General features: G+C 39.7%; 1 protein-coding gene across 3 annotated transcripts in view; it reads left to right on the top strand.

Moving 5' to 3' along the window:
* LOC133462084 (peroxidasin) overlaps positions 1-19767 on the top strand; it is a 137359-nt gene that overhangs the window by 78549 nt on the left and 39043 nt on the right. For all 3 annotated transcript variants that reach the window (XM_061743206.1, XM_061743205.1, XM_061743204.1), the window contains 6 exons: positions 1222-1339; positions 3009-3178; positions 5844-6116; positions 8149-8424; positions 14079-14191; positions 15945-16101. In XM_061743206.1, the coding sequence (XP_061599190.1) occupies positions 1222-1339; positions 3009-3178; positions 5844-6116; positions 8149-8424; positions 14079-14191; positions 15945-16101 (1107 nt within the window). The remainder of the gene's footprint in view (positions 1-1221; positions 1340-3008; positions 3179-5843; positions 6117-8148; positions 8425-14078; positions 14192-15944; positions 16102-19767) is intronic.

Below are 19767 nucleotides of genomic sequence, written 5' to 3'. Positions count from 1 at the left end.
GAAATTTTAACTAGAAATAAGACAAATATTCTTGGTACGATTTTGAGTTTTTGCAGTGAATCAGGCCACCATCAGCGCTGGACGATGGCAGCCGGTTGCTGTGGATGCATCTGCAGAAGGAAAAAAACCTCCAGGGTGGATTGAATTTGTGAAGGGAACACGGCTGGGAGACAAGACTGAGAGGTGGAGAGGTGAATGCTGCCATCCTGCCAACCGTGAAACATCCTTCTTCCACGTTTAGAGCTGCTTCCCATCTAACTCTGGCATGAGTGAAGAACGTGCTCCTAAAGCAGCTCCTCACATCAATCCAGGAGCTATTCACTTATGATCCATGGACTTCCCATCATCATGTGGGGAACCATGAAAGAAAGAGAGATCATGGCATTGAAACTGTGGGTCTGCGGCCAAGAAACTCCTTTGATCCTCGTGTTACGTGGTCACTCCTCAAAAAGTGGGCGGACAAACAGGAAATTAAAAGCTGTGATCAACTGAGAGCAAAAATACAGCAAGAATGGATCTCCATCAGCCAAGGTTTTGTCTTGAAAATGATATACCGGTACTCCATTCCAGTTTAGTTGAAGAAGGGGCAACACACTGCAAAAACTCAATCTTAACAAGAATATTTGTCTTATTTCTAGTTAAAATGTCTCATTATTAGTAAAAAAAATCTCATTACACTTAAAACAAGACTCATCACTGGAAAAAACAACAATTTTCACCTGTTCCAAGTAGATTTTCACTTAAAATAAGTAGAAAAATCTGTCAGTGGAACAAGTTTTTTGCTTGTAATGAGAACTGGCAGATTTTTCTACTTATTTCAAGTGAGAATTTACTTGAAACAGGTGAAAATTGTCAAATAACAAGTTATCTTTCTGGTAATGAGTCTTGTTTTAAGTGTAATGAGATTTTTTGACTAAAAATGAGACATTTTAACTAGAAATAAGACAAATATTCCTGGTAAGATTTTGAGTTTTTGCAGTGCACTGTAAGTCTTTGAATAAATCAGATGAATAAAAACCTTTGAAACTTATGAAATGATGGTAAATGTTGTTGAGTATACAATGGAAATGGGTGAAAAACATGATCAAATATTATCGAAGCAGAAAAGTTAGTAAAAAACTAAATTTGTGTCACTCCTGAAGGTTTTGGCCACACAAACAGACGTACATGTCAGCTCGTGGTTGCATAACTTTCTCCCGCCGTTCCTGTGTTCTCCTCCAGAGGTGCCGAGGATCACCTCCGAGCCCCAGGACGTGGACGTGACTTCAGGAAACACCGTCTACTTCACCTGCAGGGCTGAAGGCAACCCCAAACCGCAGATCATCTGGCTCAGGAACAAGTAAGACACGTCAGATCGTTTCCCAGACACGGATTAGATGTAGACGAAAGGAAGAGTGAATGATCAGCTCAGCTGGAAGAAAACTCAACAAACGTTCAGACATGGACACAACTTAATCCATGTCTGGAGAACAGACGCTGAACGTCAAGTTGAGTTAAAGTTTTATGCACTAATGGTTTTGATCCTTTTAGATAAAAGACACATCCCCATCTACTGTATCTTTGCAGAGTAATTCGTTTTAAAGAGGGCCTATACTTTTTTCTAGGTATTTCCGTTTTCCTTTGTGTTTTATGAAGCTTTTCTGGTACATAAATGCTGTGAAGTTAAAGGTTTAAAATTTAAAGTTTCATGATCTCAAAGTGCCTGAAATTCCTTGTTTGCAAATTCAAAAACAACACCTGCCTTCATCGTTTTGCATCAAAATGGTCTTGCATGCTGAAAATTGTTGCGCAAAAATCTTGTACCCCAAAGAATCGTTTACTTGATCAAATCAGTTTTACTCTTCACTCGAGGTGATTTTCTTTTCTTTTTTTTCACCATTGATGTTTTATTGAAGGTTTGCAATATACAAACAATGTGCTGCTGTGCAACATCAGCAGCACAGTGCACATGCATCATCAACAACAACAACAAATGACAGTTAAACAAAAAGTTAGAAAAATAAATAAATAAAACTAAAAAAATAAATAAAAATAAATAAATAAATGCATAAAAGAAACAAAACCTTGGTGTGACAGACTTCATAATATCTCGCATAAAATGAGAATTATATTTGTGACAGCTTAATGATTGAAAATCTCAGAATGGATATCCATCACTGATATACATTTCTTATTTGTAATTAACTTAAGAGACTTCAGATAATAATAAACTTCAATCAAAAACAACTTAAATAATGGAGAAGAGTTTTGAAATGTACATTTATGGATGTGGAATTTTCCTAATAATATCAAAGATTGACAATAGTATGTAACTTCTTTGAATTAAAAATAAGTAGTAATGTTCTTCCCTTCAATGTTGATTTTCTGTGTTGTTTTACATGGTATATAGCTCCCAAGTTCTTTTCCTAAATGTACTGCTATATGAGCAATCATAAAACAAGCGAGTTACACTTTCAGGTTCAGTTTTACAAAAGGTACATTTGTTATCAATGTCAAGGAATCTTGAAATATATGTGTTAGATAATGACTTGGATTTATGTAGCGCCCTACAAGGCACCCAGAGCGCTTTACAGAGATCATTATCTATCTAATAGATGGGTATATGTTATGTAGTATTTTAAATGTAGTTCTCTGATTTTGCTTGTAACACAAAATTTGAACAAGGAACAAGCCACGCCTTGTGCCAATTCATTTCCTCAAAAATAGCATTCCAAAAACTCGAGGTGGTTTCCACAGAACACACAACACTCACAACTAGTGTGAGTCATATAAAAGCTTCCTACTTATGATTGGTTTGGTACGTTCTGCACAAGAGGTAATTTACATAAAGTGAATGAGATTCCCAGGATAGACAAGTCATCCCTGCAACAATAGGAAGTAGAAATGGAGACCTGGTACCCTCAACGGCTTTAGTAAACGAAGGTCTTGAACTTTATTAAAGGAAATGTGGTTAATAATAAAATGTTAACTGTGAGAATCAATGACGTGTTTGTGTCTGTGTCTTGTAGCAATGCTCTAAACATGCGTGACGACACCCGTCTCAACCTGCTGGAAGACGGGACGCTGATGATCCAGGACACCCGGGAGACGGACCAGGGAGTGTACCAGTGCATGGCCAAGAACGTGGCCGGAGAAGTCAAGACGTCGCAGGTCACGCTGCGATACTTTGGGACGCCGTGTAAGTTGCTGCTTTTGAGCTCCATCGGTGTTCATTTCAGGCGGCGTGATGACTAAAACTGGTTTTGGTATTAAATATAAAATACTTCTTAAGATGGGACATTTTCAGTTTGACAAGCACGAAACAGTAATAAAGAGCGTTATTTTGTAAAAAAAAAAAAAAAGAAAAAAAAGGCAAACAAACAAACAAAGAAAACCGCGATTCTTAGATTTATTTTAATTTCTCCTTTTTTAAAAAAAAAAGTAAAAACCAATTGGCTTCATTTAACTTAATGTTTGTTTGTTTTATTAAGATCCCCATTAGCTTTTGCAAAGCAGCAAAGCAGCTGGGGTCTTCATATTCTCATAAGTGACAATACAGTGTACACACAATACAAACCAAACAGAAAAAATACTCATTCACAAATATATACAGAAACACAAAAATTCACACATACAAAACATACAACACAAGCTCCTACATTGAATCATCACAAATACTTTTGTTACATTGCAAAGATGCCATGACCCAACAATATGAGTACCCCATTAAATATGAATCCTTAAAATTTTGTGTTGAATAATAATCTTTTAGTTTCATTTTAAAACTTAGCACATTTTTCTGTTGCGTTCCATAATCAGGAAGTTAATTCCACTCCTTCATTGCTCTGTATATCACTGTGCCAGCAGATGTGTTAGATTTTGGTAAGGTAAAGCAACCTCTAGTAGCATGTCTTGTTGAATAGTTATGTGTTTCTGAACTGAAGGTTAATTTTCTATACAAAAGTCTTGGCATTTTTGTAATAATAACATTTCTTATAAACACCATCAACAAGTACAACAATCTATTTCTTACATCTAGCCAACAGAGACTTTCATGCATTTTAGCAACATTTGTCCTTCTTCCGCATGAAAGAGCAACACGTGCTGCTTTATTCTGAGCCAGTTGCAGCTTTCTTATATTTCCCAATGATGTGTTTGACCAGACAACAGTACAATAATTCATATGTGACAAAACCAAGGCATGAATTACTTGATTAGTGGTTTGTGGATCAATTGTAGCAATATAAGGCCTCCAACACATCCCACAAAAAACAGTTTGTGCAGGGCAAAGTAGGAGATCAAAGGAGAAATAAACATAAAAGGTTACTGGTCAGAAGAGAAACCTCATGTCAACCAGAGGTGGGGTCAACACCTCGGGGCTCTGAGGCATCCGGGACGGACCATCACTCTCTGGAAACATGTCACCGTCAGATGGATCAGTGTTTCAGATGTTTTTTTTGGAAATGACTTGTTCCATCAGGTCCAGAAAGGCACTAACGATGACTCTGACCTGTAGCACACCATAAGACGCGTTTGCAGGAAGAACAGGTCAAAGAATACCTCAAACTCCATCGTTGGTTTCCTCAATGCCAGAAAACCGATGTGTTGAGGGATGGAATGGCAACTACACAGGGTGGTAAAAGCTTTACCGACCCAACTTTTCTTGGATGTGGTACAAGTCTTAGGGTGCTTTCACACCTGTCCTGTTTGGAGCAGTTGTTCCTAAACGGGGAGCGTTTCCCCCTAAAGATCGGTTCCTTTGGTATATGTGAACACAGCAATCACGCTCGGATGCGGGACAAAACTAGCGAGCCGAGATCCTAGGAGAGTTGGTCTCGGCTCGCTTCCATTCCAGACCTGGAGCGGTTAGTTTGCAAACATAATCCACACAGCAACCGACACAACTCACTCATAACCATTGTTGTTTTTTCCCGGGGTACGGAGGAGGAAACTCCTTCCGCGTTCATTTCTGACCAATGAGAGAACAGTTGGTTCGCGCATGGCATTTGTTAACAGCTTTGAACCGCTACAGACGGTTGCCTTGTGAACACAAACCCCACAAACGAAAAACGAAACAACTGTGTCGATTTAGCCCGTGAATTGGAACAAAACAAACATGCCACAGGTCTGAAAGCACCCTAAAATGCAAAAATGTATGTATATTGAGGAATGAAATTGCGTAGATGAAGAATATAAGTGAAATATATTGGGTTCTTCCTGTCTGCAAATTTGGAATTGTATCATTTGCATTACTTGGTGTGGAATTGGTGATGTAGGAAGACGTAAGGAGGGAGACCTCCAGAGTTGCAGAGAAGGTGGGAAATTGTTCTGAGCTGTGAGCAAAAACCCATTGGGTTCCACAGACACCCAGGAGGGCGTTCGGTCCATGTTCTGGCTCTCCTTCTCTCCTTCTCCGTCTCTCATGTCTGAAGCTGTGGGAGATGCACACGGCTGTCTCTGCATGTCGCCAGGGTAATCAAGCGTCTCTGAGCAGATGTTGTGCATTTCCTTTCACTCTGTGATTGTAAACCTCAGGTCCTTTGCTGCGTACACATGTCCTGATTCCCGTGTAATCACTGGCCAAACACGGACACAACTCAACTGCATTTTCTCACAAACATGTGGGAAACGCTTTTACTCGGGTCGAAGGTGAATTATGGATACAAATATGTCTGGACTGATGGAACTAAATGTAACGAAAACATTTCCTTCGACAATGGTGCCAACATTCATTTGGGTCATCGCTCATTTCCAAAAACAGAGAACTTATTCAAACCAGCAACCTTGATTGGAAAAAACCCTCATGACCCAATTAATCTAACTCCATTCTCCCCCTCCTCCCCCCGTTCCTCGTGCTCCTCCAGCACGTCCGAGTTTCGTGATCCAGCCCCAGACCACGGAGGTGCTGGTGGGCGAGAGCGTGACCCTGGAGTGCAGCGCCACGGGTCAGCCGCAGCCCAGAGTGTCCTGGACCAGGGGGGACCGCACCCCCCTCCCCAACGACCCCCGCATCAACATCACCCCCTCCGGAGGGCTCTACATCCAGAACGTGGACCAGGCGGATGCAGGGCAGTACACCTGCTTCGCCTCCAATAATGTGGACACCATACATGCCACAGCCCTCATCATCGTACAAGGTAAACACTCACTGAACCAGCGGGGAAGATTACCACTGCTACTGATACTGCTACTATAACTGATACTGCTACTGCTACTACTACTGTTACTGTTACTATAACTGATAATGCTACCACTACTGTTACTACTACTGTTACTGTTACTACTACTGCAGCTACTACTATAACTGATACTGCTACCTCTGCTACTGCAACTACTACTCCTACTACTGCTACTACTAGTACTACAACGGATACTACAACTATGGTTGCCAACTCCCTGAAAAATAAATAAGGGACACCTCATCAGCAAGTCGATTGCCTTCATCTTTCCTGGCGTGGTGAATTTTTTTAGCCCTTTTTTTCTGAGTGAAACGATTTTTTAACTATTTGACTCAAACCTGAATTGAATTAGAGGCATATTTTTGAATGCCATGAACACATGGAAAACAAATTATTATCCATATATATAATAAGTATATTTCTTAAACAGAAACCTGTCCTGCTTAACTTCAAATTGTATAAATTCATATAAAACAATAGAAACTGTAGGCTACTGTAGTAAAACAGAAAAAAATAACTTATGAACTCAACAGCTCAATGCCATTTTCCATTGGCATTTTATGACTATTTTTTCACTCTCACAGTAAAAACGGGACAAAGTGCGTCCCTTTTCAGCTCAATACGGGACGTGCTTTAGTTTATAAATACGGGACGATTACGTTTTTCAAGGGACGGTTGGCAACCCTAATTACAACGGACACTGCTACTCCTAGTACTACAACTGCTACTACAACGGATACTGCTAATGCTGCTACTATTACTCCTACTCCTACTGTACTACAACTGATACTGCTACCGCTACTACTGCTACTACTACTACTACTGTTACTACTACTGCTACTCGTGCTTTTACTATTGGTACTGCTATTACTACTACTGCTATTGCTACTGCTTCTGTACTACTACTGCCACAGCTACTACTGCTACTACTATTGCTACTAGTACTGCTGCTATTGCTACTGCTATAGCCACAGCTACCGCTACTACTACTTATACTGCTACTTATACTGCTGCTACTACTACTCATAATAAAATAATAATAATAAAAATATTATTTTAATTGTTATTAACACCTCAAAGACAAGACTCTCTGTCTGGCTTGTTTAGATTTTTTTTCTTGAATAAAATGAGGAGCAGGACGTTTGGTTTCTTTTCTAGTAGAATAAAACGTTTCTTCATTCTAGGGGCCAGAAGCAACAATGTTGTCATGATGAGGTTTTGTTGAGGACCCAAACGCATGAGGCAGGAGTTCACCAAAAGCAGGATTTATTCTTAAAGACAAAAATCAAAAAAGCTGCTGAGCAGGATCAAAAAAAGGCAGACCAAAAACCAGAACTTAAACAGGATCACAAAACTTGACATGCCACATGGAGGGAGGAAACAGTACAGACCAGCAGGGAGCAAGAGAAAGACAAGACCAGATATACACAGGGGATAACGAGACACAGGTGCAGACAATCAGGGCAGATGGAAACAGGAGGGTCAAGACAGAACTGAAACTCAAACAGGGGGAAATGTCAAACCCTGACAAATGTATTTACTTTTTAGAGACGAATATTATGTGATCACGTGACTTGTGGGGACGTGTTAGAAATCAATGTACCAGGTGTGTTTAGATAGGTTTTAGTTCCAACTTTGACTCTTTGGGTGCACAGCTGACATGTCCATAAACACGGACAAGGACAGAACCACACAGTAATGTTTAACGCACGCACATTTAAAGTGTTTCAGTTTTCAGCTCATGTGGCATCTGTTCTGGACCTGAAGATGGCAGAGCTCAAATACCGGACGTGTTTGGATCTATTAGTGTCTCATGATACTAATAGATTCATTTTACAACCAGAAAAGCAGTTTTTGTTTTCCTCACAATACCACTTCAGTTGTTTTGAGGTTTTATTCCAATCTTTGCTGGAAAGGGTTTTTGTGCATTAAAATGACTGACTAAATGAGAATGTTGTTTGGTTTCCCACTCCTTGATTTCCACGTGCAGCGACGCCGCAGTTCACCGTCACACCGCAGGACCAGTCGGCCCTGGAGAGCCAGACGGTAGATTTCCCCTGCGAGGCCAGTGGAAACCCTCACCCAGTGATTGCCTGGACTCGAGGGGGAAGTCCTTTACCTCTGGACCGACGTCACATCATCCTGTCCTCCGGGACGCTGCGCATCACGTCGGTGGCGGCCCACGACGAGGGCCACTACGAGTGCCAGGCCGTCAACCCGGTCGGGATCGTACGCACCGGAGTGCAGCTGAGCATTGAGCAGAGAGGTGAGGATGAAAATCAAACTATTGCTGTTGCATGGTTCTTTGACACATTCACACTGAAAAAAACTCAAAAGCTTAACAAGAATATTTGTCTTATTTCTAGTTAAAATGTCTCATTTTTAGTCAAGAAAAAACTCATTACACTTAAAACAAGACTCATCACTGCAAAAAACAACAATTGTCACCCGTTTTAAGTAGATTTTCACTTAAAATAAGTAGAAAAATCTGCCAGTGGAACAAGATTTTTTTTGCTTGTAATGAGAAGATAAATCTTGTTCCACTGGCAGATTTTTTCTACTTATTTCAAGTGAAAATCTACTTGAAACAGGTGAAAATTGTCAAATAAGTTATTTTTCTGGTAATGAGTCTTGTTTTAAGTGTAATGAGATTTTTTAACTAAAAATGAGACATTTTAATTGGAAATAAGACAAATATTCTTGTTAAGATCTTGAGTTTTTGCAGTGCATGCACAAGTCCAATTCTAAAAAAGCGGTGAAACGTGTAGAAAAACAGACAGCAGTGCTTTTCTTTTCTCATGAACTCATATTTTATTCACAAAAGAAAACATTTTAATCGTTTAAATTATTGGATGAGTGAAACATTTTATGAATGATGCAAGGTCATTTTGAAATAGACGTCAGAAACACGTCTGAAAAAAGTTGGGACAAGAAAAGACAGAGGCACCTGAAGGAATAATCATCATCAAGCAGGTCAGCTTAATCTCTCTTGGAGGGGTTGCCACAGCGGATCATAGACCGCACATCCATGTGGCCCAGTTTTACGCCAGATACCCTTCATCCCGCAACCACAGGGAGACGCCCACAAACACACGTCTTTTGGACTCTGGGAGGAAACCCACACAAGGATGGAGAGAACATGCAAAGCACATGCAAACTCCACACAGAAAGACTCCTGCCGGACCTGGGAATCAAACCAGGAACCTATTTGCCGTGAGGTTCCGGTGTTGGCACAATGGCAGCACAGAAATCTGTTCCGTGGTCAAATTCCGAGATGGAGACCTTGTTAAAACTGGTGTCTGAGGAAAATATCCAGAGAGAGCTAGACGGGGCCACGAGGAGTGAAAACATCTACCAGGAGCTTTCTCAGTCCATGTCTGCTCGAGGCTACAAACGGACTGTTCAGCAGTGCCGAGACAAACTGAAAAAGTTAAAAAGCGATTATCGCGCGGTGAAGGACCACAATCGCCGGAGCGGGTCTTCCATGTTTGTGTCGCACAATCGAGTACGTCACAGCAGTTTCGCTCCAATCCCACCTAATTCTGATCTGGGTATTGAAAAGAAACGAGGGTGAGGTGAGTGGAGTCGGGCTGAGTAGGTACTAGTGGAAAAGCACCATTACAGGAGGATCTGCGAGAGGCGGCATCAGCCAGAAGTGGAGGTGGACTAGGCAAGGCAAGGAAAATGTATTTATAACCATGTAGAGTTTACTCAAACGCCTGTGCAAAAATTTAAGTTTTTAGTCTGCTTTTGAAAGACGGCACTGTTGGAGCAGACCTTAGTTCCTGCGGTGACGAATTCCAGAGAGTGTGAACTGAGGTTCATAGATCTGTTAAAAACCAATCGTGGAAGAATTTCAGAAGAATGATCTTCAACCTGAAAGTGTCGTTGAATGTCTCATTATCTTCATCACATGTTATCATCTAAATATTCCAAGAATCTGGGGAAATCTCTGGATGCACGGAAACAAGGCTGAAAATCCATCTTGGATTTCAGGACACATGGCATCCACAAAGGCAGGTTACCGTTTTATCATGCAAAGAACAAGACATATGTGCACGTAGCCTAGAGACACTGTTGTCCTCTCTGGACCAAAGCTCTTAACACACTGTCCACCCGCCAGGCAAATGGAAATTTGACATTCTTTTGGGAACCACAGACACCATAGAGAAGAACCTTCCAGCTTCACAGCTCTCGGTTCAGAGTCCTTCATCTCTGATGGGATTAGGGTGAATACGTCTATGGAAGAGAAGAAACATCAGTGGTGAAAGGTTTTTCAGGTTTCTGAGTAACGTCTTTAAAGGAAGACCTTGCATCTTTCCTCAAGACGATGCTTAACCCCACTCCACCAGTCCGGACCCTTCACCCACCGAAAGGATTTGGTGCATCGTGAAATGAAAACATGCCAAAGAAAAGTCCCGTCTGATGAGCAGAGCGGGACAACATTCATCTGCCAGAGCTCCACCAATTACTCTCCTCAGTTCCACACATACATGGACTGTTGTTTAAAAATGAAAAGGAACTTTTTTTGGAAACATTGTCCTCACTTCAAAATTCAATTTGAAGAGTAATTTAGTTAAAGATGGTACATTTCCTCTCCTTTAATGTTGAATATGTTTCTTTATTGAATTAAATATGGGTTTATGAGAAGTACTTTACACTTTCATTTTCAATTTTACAGTGTTTAACTTTTTCTCTGGAACTGGGGTCGTATTTATCCGTCTAACTTGGATCTCTTGGATGAAAGAGTCAGGTCTTAGAGGAGAGGGACGGCGTAAAAGCTGTGCCGTGGTTTCGGGGGCCGGTGCGTGTCTGCGCTGCAGCGGGGGGGTAGATGTCGGGGGGGTGGGAGGGAGCAGGCCCCTTCATTTGCAGCTAATTTGTTGTTAGCACATGCCAGCGTGTTATTAAAGTGAAACATCTGCATGTGTCTGAGTGCGTGTGGTCCAGAGCCTCGTTAGCTGCGACAAAAAGGCCCTAATAAACCATATTTCAAAGTAAATGCGAGTTTTAAGAGCGGGCTACGGTTCAGAGGGGGTTAAACTACGGCTCCTTTGTGGTTAAAGTAAATAAAAGTCATTTCAGGTCTCCTGGCTCAGGGATCATGGAGACTGTAAAGTTTAGTTGTTTTACTGCAGGAGAATGCACCGAACATCCAATATAACGGTCCCGCTTTTGAAATCTTTTTCTTTGCCTCGTGTGTACATAATTTCAGCGTATGTTGCTGAAATTACAGGTTTGGTGCAGCAGAAGGAAGCGCGGGTCTGTAATCCTAAAATGACAGCATGTTTTCCATGTAGTCAACGCTGTTAACATGCCTCAAAGTACATGTTGTGTAATGGCTGCTCGCTGGTAAAGCCCAGCGTAAGCCCACGTCGTGGGTGGCAGGAGTTCTCCCAGAGAGGAGAAAGTGAAAGGAGGGGATGTGATGTTGAGGTTTCCTCTGGAGATGTTTAGTGCTCCATCCGCAGAAGATTAGCAGCTTATGTTAAACTGAGTCTGACGACACTCTTCCCCAGAATCTGACTGGATCCGGACCATGACAGTTACACGGATCTCTCAGAAAAAGCTCAGCTTTGATTTAATTTGAGTCAGGCCCCGTTTACACGGAGCAAAAACTGTGGTGTTTTCTTGCGTTTTGGCTGTTCGTTTACACGAAAACGAAGCTCAAAATCACCAAAAACCATCATTTCTGAAAACTCCGGCCAAAGTGGAGATTTTTAAAAACTCTGTCTTCACATTTGCTTGTAAACGGAGGGAAACGGATATTTAGTCTTCAGAACGTCACATTATGCAACAGAAACGTCACCAGCGTCATGTGTGCGACCTGTGTTTACAATTTGTTTGGCCACCGTCAATATTTTCTTGTATTTTACCTGTTTTATATTCTAAAGTCACACTTAAAAGTAACTCCACTTCTCTATCACTCCAAACGAAAGACTCTCGTTCATCTTGGAAGTAACTGGAAGTTACTCGTGTCATTTGTTGATGTTTTTTTCCAGGATTCTGATTGGCTAGCATGACTTTATGCTTCTCGTTACACTGCAGGTTTGGCTGTTCATAGCACCTTAACAGCGGATTTATACGGGTTCCTGTAAATGAAGAGATTTTTGAAAACTTTTTTTTTTTTTTTTTTTTTCTGTTTTTCCTTGCCACTTAATGTTTTTCTCCCACTAGGGGAGTTTTTACCTGCCATTGTTTATGTAATAATTGCTCGGGGGTCATGTTCTGGTCTCTGGAAAGCGCATAGAGACAACTTCTGTTGTAATAGACGCTATATGGATAAAATTTAATTGAATTGAAGAACATTTACGTGTTTGGATCTGCTGAGTAACTTCAGCCGTGCAGTCGTAGAAAACTCCCCCTGAGGTGGTGCGTTAAGAAGATGAGGGGGATATGTGATGATAGATGGTTGAAATACTTAAACCCTCTCATTGTATGATCACATCCACCGCTGGTTAATGTTCCTACGAGGAAACGTCAACATGTGTCATTAAAACTATAAAACACTCTAAACCGGAGCCCCAGCTTCCTTTTTCAAATGTAAATCCATCTTTGTGTGACAACGGGCACTTTAAGTGACTGAGCACTGGTAAATCCTACAACTCCAACTCTTTACAAACAGAGAGATCCAAACATGGCACCATTGTATCATCAGTATTTGAATTACTCTTTAGTTCTCAAAAGCAACTACAGTTAGAAAATTCACCGAATTTTCGAAATCTGACAATTTTTATTGGATTAACAGGAACAATTATTGTAGAAGAACTGAAGGGAAATGTGCTAACTCCAGGTTAGCCTGTAACGGGGAACTGAAAAGCTGCTGAAAAACATCTTCCATCATAATCCTGCTTAAATATATAAGATTTCATGTAAAGTCAGTTGTTTCTGGACATTTTCAGCCTCTTTATTAGATTATTAGTTTGCACCTACGATGTATTCTTTGTGTATTTTTCGTGTTTGGTCCTTGAATGTTTAAGAATATTCACATGTGCAGGCAGCTGGGCGGGTGGGAACATTGTTACTGTGGCCGAGACCCGCCATTGCTGAAAATAAAAGTAACGCTGCAAACAGAAACAAACGCTGCTGCAAATAAAATAAACGCTTAGCAAATAAAAGAAACGCTGCAAACAAAAAGAAACCCCACTGCAAATAAAATAAAAAAACTACGCAAATAAAAAAGCCACAACGGAAGTGAATTACCGGGGACTATTTTTGCAGATGCACCGGTGTTTTTATGTGAGAAGAAGAAGACGAAAAAAATTACACGTAGCGACGTTGAACACTGACCTTTTCACTTATTTTCTTGTTCGTTGTTCTTCTTATTCCTCGCTCTTCTTATTTCTTCCTTTTCACTTACGTCCTCTTCTTCTCATCTCATGTTAAAAACCCAGGTGCAAAAGCAAAAATAGTCCCCGGTAATTCACTTCCGTTGTGGCTTTTTTATTTGCGTAGTTTTTTAGTTATTTGCAGCGGCGTTTCTTTATATTTGCAGAGTTTCTTTTATTTGCAACGGCGTTTGTTTTCATTTGCAGCGTTCATTTTATTTGCAGCGGCGTTTGTTTCTGTTTGCAGCGTTACTTTTATTTTCAGCAATGGTGGGTCTCGGCCACCATACATTGTTAGTTAGGATTACACTTACTCTGTTAAAGCAAAGAATGTTTTCCTCTGTTTAAACTAAAATTAAGAAGTGAAAGGCTGATGGAGTGGTGACTTGAGGTGACTTGAGACGTTATTAGAGCAGAAGTCAGACTGAAAGGTCCAGTGGAGGGGAGGAGGCTGAACATGTGCTCGTCACAAAGCTTGTGTTTTTACGGAGCACATTTGTGAGTTTCAGATGTTCTGTGATTGTTGCTACATGCTCTGTTCACTGAGCGCTGGTGCATAATCATTAACTTGTGTGTGTTTTAACTCATTCAGTAACGCCTGTTTTCACAAATGCTCCAAGGGACCTGACTGTGGAGTCTGGCCAGGATGTGCAGATTCCCTGCAGCGCTCAGGGCCAGCCGCAGCCGGCCCTCACCTGGAACAAGGTCAGAGCCGGAGTCTCGTCTCCGTCCGCATGTGTCACCGCCACCGACGCCTGCGAGGGGTCGTACCAGCGCCGGGGCGGTTAATGCACTAACGGAGATGATTTAAGTTACAGTCAGGGAGAAAAGAGGATGTAAAAACATGATCTGGTCTTAAATTAGATACATATAACCTGAGATGAACAACAACACAGAACAGTGCAGAGTTTCATCAAGTATTTAACAAAGATTGAATCCACACTGCAAGAACTCAAAATCTTACCAGGAATATTTGTCTTATTTCTAGTTAAAATGTCTCATTTTTAGTTAAAAAATCTCATTACACTTAAAACAAGAGTCATTACCAGAAAAATAACTTGTTATTTGACAATTTTCACCTGATTCAAGTAAATTTTCACTTGAAATAAGTAGAAAAATCTGCCAGTGGGACAAGATTTATCTTCTTATTACAAGCAAAAAAATCTTGTTCCACTGGCAGATTTTTCTACTTATTTTAAGTGAAAATCTACTTGAAACAGGTGAAAATTGTTGTTTTTTCCAGTGATGAGTCTTGTTTTAAGTGTAATGAGATTTTTTTTTAACTAAAAATGAGACATTTTACATTTTACTAGAAATAAGACAAATATTCTTGTTAAGATTTTGAGTTTTTGCAGTGCAGAAGCAGCAATTGGGGGATAAAAAGAAGCGAAACTCACGATTTAATCACAAGTTTAAAACCCTTTACGCCCGGCCTAACCTCAGGCTCATGTTCTCAGTCAGACTGAGATCTGGACTCCACTCTTGGAGGAGTTTACGGTCACTCTGTAACTGCAATGAGCCCAGATCACCATCCGTCCACCGCCATGCTTGACAGCTGGCAAAGGTGTTGGTGCTGAACATTTCAGATTCAGCTTTGTACACTGCAAACATTTAAATCTTACCAGGAATATTTGTCTTATTTCTAGTTAAAATGTCTAATTTTTAGTCAAAAAAAATCTCATTGCACTTAAAACAAGAGTCATTACTAGAAAAAAACAACAATTTTCACCTGTTTCAAGTAGATTTTCACTTGAAATAAGTAGAAAAATCTGCCAGTGGAACAAGATTTTTTTGCTTGTAATGAAAAGATAAATCTTGTCCCACTGGAAGATTTTTCTACTTATTTCAAGTAAAAAATTACTTGAAACAGGTGAAAATTGTCAAATAACAAGTTATTTTTTTGGTAATGACTCTTGTTTTAAGTGTAATGAGATTTTTTGACTAAAAATGAGACATTTTAACTAAAAATAAGAGAAATATTCTTAAGATTTTGAGTTTGTGCAGCGTAAGAGAAAAGGCTTTCCTCGGGCAGCTCTTTCAAACGAGCTTTGACTTGTTCACGTTGCCTGTATATGTTCCCCTCAGGTTTAATTTTCACGGAAGAGGCCTTACAACCTTTCTGTTGCTGATGAGCAGCAAAAATTGCTTCTCTAAGCTCACGGCTGGTGTCTTATCTTCTTGGCATTGCGTTAACCTGAATCCTGCAGACGAGCAAAAAGCATCTGCTTTTACACAGATAGTGATAAGCTGCTGTAATCTGTCATGTGTTGTTGGTCATCTGTTGGTCTTAGTTATGTCCCGGTATGTGAAACCTCCCAACTGAAACAGGGAGGACTTTCTGTAGCACTGTAGCGTCCAAGCACATGAGTAATCGAAAGGTCCGGGCTCATTTTATTTGGTTTGGCAGCAGGTTGTTCATTGTTCAAGCCGGCTGATGTTTTCCTCGTGCGTCTGCCAGGATGGTGTCCAGGTGACGGAGAGCGGGAAATTCCACATCAGCCCCGAGGGCTACCTGGAGGTGAAGGACGTGGGCACTGCGGATGCTGGGCGTTACGAGTGCGTCGCCCGCAACCCCATTGGCTACCAGGTGGTGAGCATGGTGCTCACAGTCACGGGTAAGAAACTGCTCACGCCAGCCCATCGTCTGAGATATAGGATGTGTCACGGGTGTGGAGGAGAGGACCCAGATGCAGGAGTGTAGCACCCTATAATGTAATCATTTCCTGAAAATGTAATAACGCCTGAAAATGTAATAAAATTTGCACTTAACTCAATCGAAAATGTAACAAAACCCAATAATGTAATAACTTCACCAATAATGTAATAAAATATCCTGACTGATTTTGTAATAAGATTTTTACCGATAATGTATTACCTTAATACATTATTGGGAATTTATTACATTTTCAGGTGGGTCTTTTTTTTTCTTTCAAAAACTGATAATGTAATACTTGACAAATAATGTAATATATATGTTCATTTTCAGTCCAGAGTTCTACATTTTGTGTTTTAAGTATCTAAGAATGTTATATACGCTGGATTTGAAACACCAGAATGACTATTGGGTTAAATTGCAGACTTTGAGTACCATGTAATAAATTCCCAAAAACGTAATAAGGTATTACATTATTGGTAAAAATTTTATTACAATATCCATCAGGATATTTTATTACATTATTGGTGAAGTTATTACATTATTTGATTTTATTACAATTTTCAATTCAATCAGGATATTTTATTACATTATTGGTGAAGTTATTACATTATTTGATTTTATTACATTTTCAATTCAGTTAAGTGCACATTTTATTACATTTTCAGGCGTTATTACATTTTCAGGAAATAATTACATTATAGGGTGCTACAAGGAGACCAGGAGGAAGGAGTTCCAAAAAAAGTGATTTATTCATTTAAACAAAACCAAAAGCGCTGCTGAGCAGGATCCAAAAACCAGAACATGAACATGACCAAAATCCAAAGAAACCTGACGTGACACATGGAGGAAGGAAACAGTACGGACCAGCAGATGAGACACAGGTGCAGACAATCAGGGCAGATGGGAATGAGGGAAGTCAAGGCAGAACTGAAACAAAGACACAGGTTTCAAAATGAAACAGGAACTTAAACACCAAAACCGTGACAGGATGCTTTGGTGGCGCATAAACGGTTCAGCTATCAATCGAGGAAGACACTGATTTACTGCGGCGCAGGACAGAGAGGGTTACACTGCAAAAACTCCAAATCTTAACAAGAATATCAGTCTTATTTCTGAATGAATGAATGAAAACTTTTATTGTCCCCGTAGGGAGATTCGGTTTGTCAGCCAGCAACAGAACAGTTTAAGAAGAGTTAAAGTAAGTTAAAAAGAGTTAAGTTAAAAAGCAGAGTAGATTAGTTGGTAATAAAAACAGTTTAAGAGAATAAAAGTCCAGTAGCCTACATGTGCAAGAGCAAGTAGTGTGCAAAAAGTGCAAGTGTGCAAAAAGACAAATTAAAATGTCAAATTTTTCGTCAAATAAATCTCATTACACTTAAAACAAGACTCATCACTGGAAAAAAACAACAATTTTCACCTGTTTCAAGTAGATTTTCACTTGAAATAAGTAGAAAAATCTGCCAGTGGAACAAGATTTTTTGCTTGTAATGAGAAGATAAATCTCTCAGATTTTTTTTGAAACAGGTGAAAATTGTCAAATAACAAGCTATTTTTCTGGTAATGACTCTTGTTTTAAGTGTAATGAGATTTTTTGACTAAAAATGAAACATTTTAACTAGAAATAAGACAAATATTCCTGGTAAGATTTAGAGTTTTTGCAGTGTACAGACGAGTGCTGGGCTCCTTGAGTCTTCAGTCCAACATACGAGTTTGAATATGATGTGATATGCCTGTATAACTCGGCTCAGCAGATCTTTAAGCAGACGATGACATCTGGGAGACTTTGGACCAGCATGTGGATCACAGGCTCGCTGAAGCTGTTCTGTGGTCTGGTCAGGTTCGATCTCGTCGCTCTCTCTGCACGAGTCTGTATAATCACCGGCTCCAGCTCTGACTTTAAGAGATGGAGACGTGTTTGGTCCCCAGTGGGTCTGCTGAGCAGGAATCGAGCTCCAAAACAGAGGCTCAGATAGAAGTTTGGCTTCTGTCAGTCTGAGATCATGTTCTCACGAGTTTCAATGGTTCAGCAGAAACGATTTCTCAATCACTCAAAGGTTTCTAAGGTTTCTATATACACCAGATTTATTCAGAGTTGATATTTAAAATGTCTCCTCTTCCTCTTCATGACTACTGCAGTACGCTCTGGCCTGGGGGATATTATTTTCTGGACCAAATCCTGACTGAAGATGATCCATTTTTGCTTGGCCTCAAGTTGATCAGTTTGTGCACTGCAAAAACTCAAAATCTTAACAAGAATATTTGTCTTATTTCTGGTTAAAATGTCTCATTTTTAGTCAAACACTTAAAACAAGTGTCATTACCAGAAAAATAACTTGTTATTTGACAAGTTTCACCTGTTTCAAGTAGATTTTCACTTAAAATAAGTATAAAAAATCATTTTTGTTTGTAATGAGAAGATAAATCTTGTCCCACTGGCAGATTTTTCTACTTATTTCAAGTGAAAATTTACTTGAAACAGGTGAAAATTTTCAAAGTTATTTTTCTGGTAATGACTCTTGTTTTAAGTGTAATGAGATTTTCTGACTAAAAATGAGACATTTTAACTAGAAATAAGACAAATATTCTTGGTACGATTTTGAGTTTTTGCAGTGTGTAATTTTCTGCTTTTCCAGCTGCTGTTTTTTAAGGATTGACCACAGACTCTTAATGGGATTAACGTACAGGGAGTGATCCAAATTGTTATTGCCATGTCCTCTGAGCCACTTTGTGCTGGATCCATGGATCATCCCCACATTCCTCCTGGAACCAACCTCAGACACGGATGGTCTCGGGATGTTTCCCTCTCACCTGTCCCAAACTGCAGGAAGAAAGCTTTGTTGGAGAAATGAACCACTATCAGTCTTGTGCAAACATCCATTCCAGGATTTTCCTAAAGGATGGTTTTAAAATGTCCTCTGAGAGAAACCTCTCCCAATAATCCAGGAGTCCTTCTGTGATTATTCAGGTGTCGCTTTCGGAAACCCTTCACATAGAAGCTTTGAAACGGACACCAGCACCAAACCAGCTATGGCGAACCGTAGGGATGGGAATTGATGAGATTTTTACGATTCCAATTCCATTTTTGATTCTGCTTAACGATTCGGTTCTTTATCAATTCCCTTATTGATTCTCATTTGGAAAAAAAAAAAGGAAGATTGAGGTTGATTTACATCACCAATATAACATTTTAATAGTAATAAATAAAATATTCTGTGGCAATTCCACGAGAATGTCCAACATTTTTCTAATAGAAATTAAAATTATCCTTTTTAAAAGGAGAATGATATGAACTGAGCACTCGACAATAAAACTGTCAGCCAGTGACAAATAATATCAAGTTAAATCCAATCAAACTGTATATTTTGCAAATCTGCATCCCTAACCCTTTGACGAAATATCTACTTGGCAAATACAGGACTGTCTCAGAAAATTAGAATATTGTGATTTTCTGTAATGCAATTACAAAAACAGAAATGTCATACATTCTGGATTCATTACAAATCAACTGAAATATTGCAAGCCTTTTATTATTTTAATATTGCTGATCATGGCTTACAGCTTAAGAAAACTCAAATATCCTATCTCAAAAAATTAGAATATTCTGGGAATCTTAATCTTAAACTGT

This window comes from Cololabis saira, chromosome 16 (assembly GCF_033807715.1).
Source record: "Cololabis saira isolate AMF1-May2022 chromosome 16, fColSai1.1, whole genome shotgun sequence".
Taxonomy (NCBI): Eukaryota; Metazoa; Chordata; class Actinopteri; order Beloniformes; family Belonidae; genus Cololabis; species Cololabis saira.
The sequence above is the reverse complement of the archived record's forward strand: the minus strand, read 5'-3'. Positions and strand labels throughout refer to the sequence as shown.